This window comes from Pelmatolapia mariae, linkage group LG22 (genome assembly GCF_036321145.2).
Source record: "Pelmatolapia mariae isolate MD_Pm_ZW linkage group LG22, Pm_UMD_F_2, whole genome shotgun sequence".
Lineage (NCBI taxonomy): Eukaryota > Metazoa > Chordata > Actinopteri > Cichliformes > Cichlidae > Pelmatolapia > Pelmatolapia mariae.
Genome location: NC_086245.2, coordinates 32,352,756 through 32,365,051, shown reverse-complemented (window position 1 = coordinate 32,365,051; position 12,296 = coordinate 32,352,756). Strand labels below are relative to the sequence as shown.

The 12,296-nt window shown below is 40.6% G+C and overlaps 1 protein-coding gene across 12 annotated transcripts in view; it reads right to left on the bottom strand.

The window, feature by feature from the left end:
• atat1 (alpha tubulin acetyltransferase 1) overlaps nt 1-12,296 on the bottom strand; it is a 29,683-nt gene that overhangs the window by 4,433 nt on the left and 12,954 nt on the right. For 2 of the 12 annotated variants that reach the window (XR_010573718.1, XR_010573719.1), the window contains exons 8-11: nt 7,360-7,405; nt 3,865-3,939; nt 2,864-3,077; nt 1,097-1,185 (exon numbers count right to left, since the gene is read on the bottom strand). Coding sequence is in view for 10 of the 12 variants with exons in the window: in XM_065471390.1 (XP_065327462.1) it covers nt 1,097-1,182; nt 2,864-3,077; nt 3,865-3,939; nt 7,360-7,405 (421 nt within the window). In the remaining 2 variants the exon portion in view is untranslated. Of the gene's footprint in view, nt 1-1,080; nt 1,186-1,225; nt 1,783-2,863; nt 3,078-3,864; nt 3,957-7,359; nt 7,406-12,296 lie in introns of those variants that run through there. The other 10 variants (XM_065471390.1, XM_065471391.1, XM_065471388.1 and 7 more) reach the window with 7 other exon arrangements.

The following is a 12,296-nucleotide window of genomic DNA, read 5'->3' as shown; positions in this document are numbered from 1 at the left end:
AGCAAACATTCATAATAATGAAAGAAACATTTTACATGTAGACTGTCTATAACACTTCACAACCCAGTTGTATGTTATGTCTGACAACCACAACTGGGTTAGGGTTTTAATCACAGCTTAAGAATAATTTCTGGTGAATATGAAGTTACATTCATATTCACCAAAACAGATTTCCACTGGTCTAATATCCATGAGAAAAGTGAACCCAAGTGATCCCTAGCATATTCATGGACACCGTAACTGTGATGAACATGCTCCTCTGCAGTGTGGGGTGGTTCTTGTAAGAGCCAATTTGCTTTACTTAAAGAACCCAGTAACTTTCTTACAAGGATTACCTCTCAAGTGGATACCATTCTAAGTGTTGACTACATGAACATAGTAACAAGTGTACAAAGCTGTCATCAAAGGAAACTGACTTCTCTGATGAATCTACTATATATGAAATACATTTCAGTTTCATTTTTCCCAAACAATAGAAAGGAATAAATAAAAGTCATTCAGTAATCAAGGTGTACGTCCAAACTTTATGGCAGATAAAAGACTGCTTCAGTCTTCAATCAATATTGTACAATGTTAAAAAAGTTCAACCTAGCATATCATACTGGACATTAGTGGTCAGAGTGCATTGGATTAGAGTTTGTGGCTACCAGTCAGTGGCTGATGAGTTACGATTATCCTGTCACACAACCACATTTCCAGAGAGGTTGGGTAAATAAAAACAGAAACCAGTGATTTGCTAAATATTGACATTTTCTATTTATTGAAATAAAAAATAAAAAACTAAATAAAATAATAAAAAATAAAATCATAAAAAACTGGATAAAAAATGTTGACAAAAATTTTAAATGTAAAATGTAATACCTGCAACAAAAACACTGGGCCAGGTACAGATTTAACACTAAGATAGATTATGTATTCGTTTAACAACATCAAAACATTTGGGATGCGTGAAAATGTTATTGTTGTTATTGCGTTTATACTGTTTTTATATAAACATTGTATAGAATGTATATTAAATTAATGTACAATTTACATGAATTTACATCCCAATATGATGTGGTTTTTAACTGCCATCAACAACTCTACAAAACCTCACCTGGAGAGCATCTGTCCAGCAGTCCAACAGCTCTGGTGTCCATGTGTCGACTGTACAAGTTGCATCTCGCAACTAGACCCTGTTGACTACTGGAGAAGTAGCAGAAGCCAGCAAAGATGATGAGAAGAAAATCAAAGAAGATAGAGAGCAAGGTAGAGAAAGGAGAGAAGACAGGCACATTTTTGGATGGAAGAAAGAAAAAAGAAAAAAAAAAGAAATAAATGACATAATTACACAACTCAAAATATAACAAACAGAAAAAATGCATGGTATACTGTTGAAATAAAACACACAAAAAAAGAAGAATGGAAATAAGACTCTGGAAAAAAAGGTGCAGCCTTAATTTACAATATCCTGTTTAAGTATAATTTCTGTGTGTGACAAAATGCAATTTCACAAGAGCAGTTTTGTGGCAGGTTGTTTAATGAGTTCTAAAAAAGTCAAGCAGATAAGACACGGCCATCAAGTTCCAGTCTGTCGTTCTGATAACTAGAAGGCCAAAAGGAGTTTGTTCTCTCCTCATTTGAGTTGAATAACTATTCTAGCAACAACAGACTCCCCATTCATAAGACAAAAACAGGCTATTTATTGAGCTAAGACACATCAGCCATTCCTTTGAAGGGAAGGAACAGCAGTGCCAGTAGAAGGCTGGTCAATGAAAGCCTAGCTGAGATCTATTAAGGGAACTATTGATGACAGAAAGAAGAGCCAGAATCAATCAGAGGGACAAAATAAATGGAGCACAATGGGTAACGAAAAAAGGGGAAAGAGAAGAGAAAGAAAGAGAGAATGAAAGGAGTCGGTCAACAAAATAATTACAAATTACAGGAAAACTCGAACCACTAATCACTACAGTGAGAGATCTGGACCTTGTTCTACTTAGAACAACAGTATCTGACTAGTTTTTATAATCTTCTGGTTTTAGTGGCCACTTTAACCATGCATTCAATAGTGCACACACAATTTATATAACTTTACACAACTATTAGTGCTATTAACATACCACTTACACTTATTTATTATATTCATTATAATATTCATATTATACATATGAACCATTTATGTATAAAGCACCTATACCAGTGTTGTATCTACACAGAACTGACAAAAAACAGACAAATGTGAATAAAACAACAGAACAACACAGATTCACAGATAAAATAGCATTTATTAGCATTTTTGAGGCCATTTATTAAACTAGCCTAAAAAAAAACTACCTACAGCAAATGAACAGTATCTGAAAGTTGGAACCTGAAAGAGGAATTTGGCCTTTTAATTGCACCATCTATGTAAGCCTCATCAGAAATGGTCTCAGCAGCGACTAACCTAAAAACAGCTGGCCAAGCTGGAGGTGGCAGAGCTAAAGATGTTAAGATTTTCATTGGCAGAGACCAGAACGCTAGGCAGGAGGAAAAGAGGAAGACTTTAGAGGAAGTCTATAAATTTAGTCAAGGATGGCGTGCACAGGGTTCGTGTGACAGAAAAAGATGCTAGTGTTAGGGTGACATAAAGGTGGTGGGAATGATAACGGTGTAATCCTGCTTCGTCTAAACCTGGCACCCTCTACACAGGTGGAACAACATTTGCAGATTGTCTGCTAAGTGTTTCTTCTCACAGATCCAGCTTTTCTTTGTTACTGAGGCTGAAACTGTGGACAAATTTCATTTGCAGTAACTGACCTTGACATGATGTTAAGATGTGTAAAATATAGATTTCCATAATGGAGTTGCAGGTGAATTTTATAGAAAGAAGTGCGTTACTTCTTACCTGGTGCGTCTTGCTCTGCAGCGATCGCTGAGAGGTGACTGTGGGCTCTGGTTCCTGTTGCAACCAGGGGAAGAAGTTGGAGCGACTCGAGGGGGTGCCCTGCTGGGGGAGCATCCCACGCTGAGGGAGTGGGAGCACTGGGAGGCTACCGAGCGGTGGGGGGAGTGGGGAGGAGCAAACGGCCAAGGAAGACTCTTCTGCTCCTGGCGAACAGCTAGACAGAAAAAATAAATAAATAAATTTACATACTACTAATAATAATAGCACTAATTGAGAGCATCATATTTTACAGGCTCTGTGCTTGGTAAAAGTTCACCTTTAAAAAAAAGCAAAAAAAACAACAACCCCAAAACAATTTTATAACATTTTTCAAACTTTGGAAAGCCATAAAAGAAGCCTTGGTCCTTGGCTACAAATATCAGCTTACAGAGATTCAAGGTTCTTGAATTTGCACTTTTAGCTGGTTCATCTTCTACCCATAGCCATCATTATGTGTAAGACTGGAGACTAACATTTATATTTTCAACTGATAATCATATCACAATGCATTTCAAGCCATGGTAAGGAGTAACACAAAGTTACAAGGAAGTTAAGTAAAAAAAAGTATTATTTTTAGACAAGTAATGTGTGATACATTACTTTTTTGAGTGTCAACGCTAACATGCTATAACTTTGTACAATTTACTCTGCATTTGCTGAGTTAGTGTATAAGATTTTTATTGGTATTACGTGTTCTGGTCTATACAGGAAGATCAGCTCAAAAGTTCTCAGAAGTTAAAGGTAAACCAACTCCAGTTCATTCTTCAATGTTCAGACTTACCATAAAAGGATTTGTGGTAGCTTTTTTCCAGCACATTTTTGTTTATTTCCACAGTTTATATCAGTGTTACCGACAAGGGGAAAAAAAAAAGTCCTTTCTTATGACCATATACTTGGAATAGAGTCTTAATGTTTAATGTCAACACTTGGTTATGGCAAAGTGGCACTGTGTGACTGTTTACCTTCTCTCTCCATTAAAGAGTAAGGCTTGATCTCTCCGTCTGGCTTTTTTGGGGGAACCTTTCTCAACTGGGCCGCTGTAGAGGAGAACAAACTCAGAGCAGAGGCAGAAGAGGAACATGAGTCGATCACCCCACCCATCTCCTTGCAACACAGCCTTCATAACCCTTCATAAGCTCTGTATGGAAGACCAAAACTGTCTATATTATAAATAACACAATGAATTAATTTCATAAGTGCCAAGTTTCAGGAGTAGTTAGTCATTATGAGAAGTGAAGATATGCTTCATCATATTTTCTAGTCCTTGGCTTGGAAGCATATTTGGCGATGTGTCATCTTCTGCTTTGCGTTTGTTTGGGAGCTCCATCAAAAACCTGTCCATTATGTGTCCAAGCATTCTTTTTTTATTCATACCGTGCCCCCCCCTGCAACGGCCGGCGCGACCCCCCACTTTGGGAACCACTGCCTTACAGGTCCCTCTTCTGTAATATGCTGACATATATTACATGTATCCATGGCATACATAACACTTGTGCTAAGCAATTTGCAGTTACATTTCTAAACAGGTGAACTTTAGACTGCAGTGCATATGTATGATACATCAGACAAATCTGATGCTGTAAACTAGCTGATTCTTATGACTGACTGGTCAGTGGGTGACTCTAGAAAATACCAAAAATGGAAAAGTGAGTTGGAATGTTAAAGGTAGGGAAACTACCTTTTAATTTATGTAACTTTTTAAAAAAAAATAATGTAATGGCATATTGATTTATTCATTTAGTCAGACAGTTGTGCTCCTCCATACATTTAAATAATGTTTCCTCTGAAAGAACTATTTCTACTTTATCTTACAAGATAGTGTTGTGTCTGTGAAAGGGAGGATCCACTGTCAAACAGAATTCATATATTGGTGCTGACAAAACCAGCAGCTCAGGCAAGTGAAAAATTCTCTCCAAAAATCAATGCAGACTGTTCCTGACACGATTGTTTTGGACGTCAATAAATATATAAAATTTATATATTTGATTCAGCCAGGCAAAGTCTTGTTTTTGCTCTGTTACCTGAGCAGTCTGAGTTAGCCAGAACCCAATATTTAAAGTTTGTTTTTTATTTGCAAGTCTGTTTTTAGCCTACTCATGCTGTTTTAACTATAAAGACAATTCTTTCAGGTACCTTTGGCACAAAAAGAGCACAACTCTGGTTGAAAGGATTGGTAGCCTCTGTATAAGACTTGTCATAATAACAACAAGACGTTTTATACATTCACTTGTTTATAGTCACTTTGTGCCCAATTTTTATGTAAATCACAACATGTTAGCTTTTGTATAATTTTCCAATGCTCATCTAAATGGAGTGGCACGCGGTGGAAAAACATGGTTTCCTTGGATTTTTCCTTGGATTCAGCTAATCCTGAAACCTATATTCACATTCGTGTCAGTTTATTAATTCCTTTGAGTGTCATATGCTGGGCATACAAATGCAGCTTAAGGAAGTTAAGGTATTAGTGGTTCTGTGCGATCAACTTCTATGTCAAAGACTATTAATTAAATTTGGTAATTTGAGGCAGATGAGCATCAACTATCAACAGGGGACACAATGGAATGTAAATACAAAACTATGTTACTATCATAAAGGTAAAAAAAACTAAGTGTTTGTTAAAATGATTTTTGCTTGGCATCTCATCCTGTTCTACACTATAAAGCCATCCTTATGATGTCAGACGTAAACAAAATGCAGTATAAAGAGGCTACCAATCTTCCTAACCATGATCTTATTGCTCGCAGTCATTACAATAATGTACAGTCATACAACACACTTTAGCTGTTCTTAACAAAGTGACACATTGGAGGTTCAGGAAACAAGCAGGTATCAAGTGGTCTGTGGAGTTTAGGAGTGGTATACAGGGTGTGGATTTCTCTCTGCTGTTCTCTGAAACCCAGGAATGTAGGTTCAATATATGACATGATACATCACACATGGCATATACTGTACCAATGTAGCAAGGACAAAAAGTATGGGAAATAATGATTTAATCCCCTGTTGAATTTGTAAGTTTGCTCACTTACAAAAAAATGAACAGTCTCCAAATATTATAGAAATTTCACTTTAATGTAAAAAGAAAGGATATCAAGCAAAAAAGCACAGCTGCCCACAGAATCAGTTTCTTCCATTCAAACTTCTCCACCACCAGCAACACCAAAGAGCTGTCAAAGGATGTCAGGGACAAGACTGTAGACCTGCACAAGGTTGGAATGGTAGATCATAATCAAGAGGTTTGGTGAGAAGGTGACAGCTGTTGGTATGATCATTCAGAAATGCAAGAAATATAAAACAACCATCAATCTCAGTCTGCTCCCATTTTGGAACTCCATGCAGGATGATTGTAAGCTAATGAAGTCCAAAACTCCACAGGAGGAGCTTGTTAATGATCTGAAAGCAGTTTGGAGGACAGTCACCAAAAACACAATTAGTAAAACACTACGCCCTAATGGACTGAACTCTTGCAGCACCCGCAAGGGCGCCTGCCACAAGAAGGCGCACATACAGGTCTGTCTTAAGTTTGCCAGTGAACATCTAAATGGCTCAGAGAAGGCTTGAGATAAAGTACTATCATCAGGAGCCAAAGCTGAATTCTCCGGCATTAACTCGACCCGCCATGCCTGAAGGAAGAGAAATACTGAATATGACTTAAAGAACACCATCCCCACAGTCAAGCATGGAAGTGAAAATATTATGCTTTGGGGCTGTTTTTCTGCAATGGAACAATTTTACCACATACTGTAAAATCTAGGACAAAAAACCTTCTCCCAGCCAGAACACTGATACTGTCATTGTCGTTTCTGTCATTGTCACTGTCAAGTCATTGTCTCAGCATGCTAATGAAACGAAACATAAGATAAGATAACTCTTTATTGTCATTGCAAGTTATACCTAGTACAATGAAATTGGAACAGGGGAACAAAGGAGTGGTAAAAGAAGAAGAGCACATTAAGATAATGCCTAGTGAAACTCCAGACTTCAATTTTATAGAAAATCTGAGGAAGGAGCTGTCAAGTGGCAGCAAAAAACTTTCTGTAAAGAGGAGTGGGCCAAAATGTGTGCAAACCTGGTGACCAACTACAAGAAATGTCTTACCACTGTGCTCGCAAACAAGGGATTCTCTACCAAGTAATAAATCAAGTTTTGCTTGGGAATCCAATACTTTTTTCACTCAATGGCCTAAAAATTAATTTTCTCTTGTGTAATTTTTCTGGATTTTTGGTTGATCTTCAGTCTCTCCGTCAAAGTGAATCTACCATTAAGACTGTTCATTTCTTTGTAAATGAGCAAACCTAAAAGTACATTAGGGGATTAAATGATTATTTTCCTCACTGTACTTACACTGATGGGAAAGCTAACCTGAAACTTAAGCACTGACGTGTGAAGTTATACTAATTATGGGACAGAGGAATGGGACCAAGATGTATGAGGGAAAAAAAAGAAAGAACAGTCCTTACAAAAAGCTGTACACCCTCTGATCCCTCAGAGGAGAAGAGGTTGACCCTGGGAGAGTTTGATGAAACAAAATATTTTGGAACTGGAATAAAAGCACTGCAGCACTCTTTTTGGGTTGAGTGCCACATTTAAACTTGCATATCTAAAGGTATTGGTCTTATATACTTCATTGTAAAAGGAAAGCTGACAACCGAGCAATTCTATTTCAGTGGAGAACCAATTCCAACAGTCTTAGAGAAGCCCATAAAGAGCCTGGGATGGTGGTATAATGCAGACCTCAATGATACGTGGCAACTAGAACAACTAAGGCAGAACTTGGCTGATGACCTCAAGAGGATTAACAACACTGCACTCCCAGAGAAACTGAAGCTCTGGTGCTTCCAGTTTGGGTTATTACCCAGACTACTGTGGCCGTTGACAATGTACGAGGTCTCACTCAATCATGCCAATCGACTAGAGAGGCTAGTGAGCTCCTACGTTAAGAAGTGACTGGGACTTCCCAAATGCCTCAGCAGTGTTGGACTCTACAGCGACGGGATACTGTCATTGCCTATCCCTAGCCTGGTTGAGGAGTTTAAATGTGCAAAAGTGAGGCTTGAGATGTCACTCACGGACTCCCGGGACCCCATAGTGAGAGGCACTGCTCCCACCCTAGCAACGGGGAGAGAGTGGACCCCAGCCACATCAGTGCTACAGGCGAAATCCGCTCTTCGGCATCGTGACGTGGTGGGTCACGTCCAACAGGGCAGAGGAGGATTTGGTCTTGGCGCAGTAACAACTCGGTGGCAACAGGCATCTGTAACCGAATGTCGAAAAGTTGTGGTGGAGGAGGTGTGTTGACAGGAGGAAACAGCCAGACATGCCAGAGCCGTGGCACTGGCCAAACAGGGTCACTGGGTGAATTGGGAGAGTGTGGAAAAGAGGAAACTCTCATGGAGTGAAATCTGGGGCATGGAGTCTAATAGACTAAGTTCCATCATCGGAGCGACATACGATGTGCTACCTTCCCCAATAGATCTGCAGCTGTGGTTTGGAAAGGACCCATCCTGCCCCCTGTGTACAGTCCCAGCAACACTCAAGCACTTCTTGGTTGGTTGTAGGACTAGCCTTACTCAGGGCAGATACACATGGAGACACAACCAGGTTCTCAGGTGTCTAGCCGAGAAAGTTGAGTGCAAAAGAAAATCCATGAATGCTCAACCTTTCACGAACCAAGAGGAGTGTCAGTTTTCATCAACATTTGTCTGGGAAGGAGACAAGCCGAGGACAAGCCCCTCAACCCCAGACCTGGACCCGCAGAAGGTTGCTAGGGATTGGCAAATGCAAGTGGACTTGGATCAGAGGCTAATTTTTCCCAAAGAGATCGTAACAACAACTTTGCGACCAGACCTCGTCCTTTGGTCTAACTCCCAAAAACTTGCGTACGTCATTGAGCTGACGGGAACCATGGGAGGAAGCAATTGAGGAAGCGTTTGAGCGTAAGAAGCTGCGGTATGCCAACTTGGCAGCTGAGGCAGAAGACAGAAGCTGGAAGATCAAGGTGCGCCCAGTGGAAGTGGGGTGCAGGGGCTTTGTTGCCAGCACAACAGCAAAGCTGCTTAGAGAGATTGGGATCAGAGGACAGGCGCAACGGCAGGCTATAAGAGAACTAGCTAACACTGCTGAGAGGACCAGTCGCTGGCTATGGTTAAAATGGGCTGACATCACTTGGGCAGCTAAGGCAGTCAGCTAACTGCGAGAGAAAAGAAATATTCCGCTCTTCTCCCCTTTTCTGGGAGGCAGTGGGGAGGTAGAGCGTACAGCCCGATCCGGCGGGGAGGTGTGGGAAGCCAGATCAGGCGCCCCCCTTCCGGCTCTCCTCTCTGCTCTCTCCTATCTTGTCCCTTTTGTCTTACTTCTCTCTATCACTCCAAAAGTTGATTCTGTTCATCTGGACGTAGCGTTTTGTGGGAGAAACGTTTCGTCACTCATCCAAGTGACTTCTTCAGTCTCAGCTGACTGCAGGTTTCCCCAATCTTATAAACAGCCAATCAATGGTCATGAGAATTTGCATAATTATGATTAAGGAACTGACCCCCCAGCCCATTGTTCCTTCAGTGGGCTGGTTTCAGTCATTATGCAAATGTACTGTTTATAAGATTGGGGAAACCTGCAGTCAGCTGAGACTGAAGAAGTCACTTGGATGAGTGACGAAACGTTTCTCCCACAAAACGCTACGTCCAGATGAACAGAATCAACTTTTGGAGATTTACTTTCCTGGATGATTGAGAATGCATCAAGACGTTCTCTCTATCACCTTTTCTATCCCTTTGAAGATGTTAGGCTCCATAAATGCTAAAGAGGTAAGTATTATTTCTCAGTTGCAGTAAATAGATAGAATAAACTGTAGGAAACTAAACAGAAGAAAGAAGAAGAGAAATAACAAGTTAACATAAACCAGTGACACACTCCAGGGCCTGATCAAGCCTGGCAGGGCCTCCTTGGATGAGGGTGTCTAGTGATAATTGCCAAAACACCCGATGAATCAAAGGTCCACTACTGACGATGTGTCCCAAATTTTAAAATGATAAGCTAGATCAGATCTCTAATCCCTAAACCTAACCAAGGAAGGAAAATGGCAGATTAGCCTGGCAAAAGACCGAAAGTTGAGGCACACAACGATGCGTGCTGCTGGCAAAGTTTCTGGGCTGCCTTTCCTCATAACAGCCATCCCTCAAGAGTCTCTCCATCTAAAGCAATGCATTATCAGCGACTGTAACATCTAGTCCTTTTTACTGAATCATTGATGCATGCTCAATCATCCAGGTAAGGAAATCCCCAAAAGCTGATTATGTTCATCTGGACGTAGCATTTCCATAGCAGAAATGTTTCATTACTCATCTAAGTGACTTCTTCAATCTCAGCTGATTGGGGAAACCTGCAGTCAGTGGTGCTAGTTTCAGTCATTATGCATATGCACTGTTTAACAATGGGCCATGAGGTCAGTCTCATGATCGTTAATATGCAAATTGTCATAGCCATTGATTAATGACCATTGTCAGGGCCAATAACCATTGATCAATGGCCATGAGTACCATTCACAGAAAGTTGGGGAATGGCTGTAGTCACAGCATCGCAAGATGGTGAAAGATGTACCCTTAGGGCCCTTCTCACACCAGCGTTCCACCCAGTCCAGATTGTGTGCATCCTCATGATTGAAAGCATGGCCACTGTCCTGTAGATGACTGCGGAGTCCTGGCCTGGCAAGTGAGCTTCTCTTTGTTATGTCATCCACTTAGCCAATGGTTATTTGGTTTCCCCGTTTCACGGCAATCCTCCCAGGCATTATTACCCATATTACCCTGAGGTGGGCCAATTTTTGGTGCAGCTTGTTTTGGGGTTTAAAAACCACAGAGACGCTGTGTTTAGAGAAAATGAGTCTCTGCTGTTCTGATGCTGGATTGGTTGGAGTATTCTTTAGGAGCCTTCCCAGCTTTGACAAATGTCCAGCTTGAGATAACCACATTCACTCAAGGTCTTCTTGATATGATATTGTTCTGCTTCCCTGGTCACTGTATCTGTGCGGATGGTGTTCGCTCTGTGTCGTACTGTCTTGATGACACCCAGTTTCCAGCCTTAAATACTGATCTGTATTGCTTTACGGTACACATCCAACTTTAAATCTCCTCCATTACACAGTTAAAGAAGGCTAGCCTGTCATTTTTCATACTCTGGTGAATTTGAAGTGTCTGTCCATGTTATCAGTGAATTGTGGTACGTCCTAAGATTGTATTTTCACCCAGGTGTCATACAGATACCTAAACCAATGACTTGGTAGTGTTCCAGGGTAGGACAAGAGAGCCCTCTTTTCTACTTCTTCCATGTACAAGTTGGCCACAATGGGTGAAACTGGTGATCTCATGGCACACCCATATTTCTGCCTGTAGTACTGATCCTTGTACTCACATACAATTCACATATGTGGAATGAAGACACAGTTCCAAGAGCAAACACACTTGGTCAGGCCTGAAAGTCGTCCTGTTGCAGAGGTTGGGGTCATCCTGTAATCTCTTGTTGTCTCATCTTAGACTTCTCAGTGAATTCAAACACCTTTTGAAGGGTGTTCTCATCTATAAGCATTGTAAGTTTCTGTCAGCTTCACTCCTCATTCGATTTTAATATGTCCAAGGTAAAAATTTGCTTGTCTCACTAATTCAGTGAGCTTGTGGAGGATTTTTGTTGCTCAGAGGCCCTTAATTGAAGAGCTCATTTGCTGACATTTAGTAGTAAACCTGTTTTGTCTGCATCTGAGGCCGAATCTTGGGTAGTTCCAGCAGTAAGCCATCTTATGTGCTATTTGCTTGTACTCACATATTAGCTTCAGGCAGTTCTTGCCAAAGCGGGTTAAAATATCTTGATCCATGCTCAATCATCCAGGTAAGGAAATCCCAAAAAGTTTTCAGTGGGAGAAATGTTTTGTTACTCGTTCAAGTGAATTCTTCATTCTCAGCTGACTGCAGGTTTCCCCAACCTCATAAACAGCGCATTTGCATAATGACTGAAACCAGCATCACTGACTAACAATGAGCAATGAGGTCAGTGTCATGACCATTAATATGCAAATTGTCATAGCCATTGATTAATGACCATTGTCAGGGCCAATAACCACTGATCAATGGCCATGAGTACCATTCACAGACAGCTGTTTTAATGGGGAGGCAAGGAGGCCATTTACGTAAAAAGGGAAAGACCATCTCTGAATCGAGAAGGGAACATCTTTTACCATCATACAATGCTGTGATTGCAGCCATTCCACAGCTCTCTGGGAATTATACTCGTGGTCATGACAATTTATATATAAGGATAATGATAATAATAATATATACTTTATTAATCCCCTGTAGGAAAATCACTCTGCATTTAACCCATTCACTCAGTGAAGCAGTGGGCGGCGACCAAT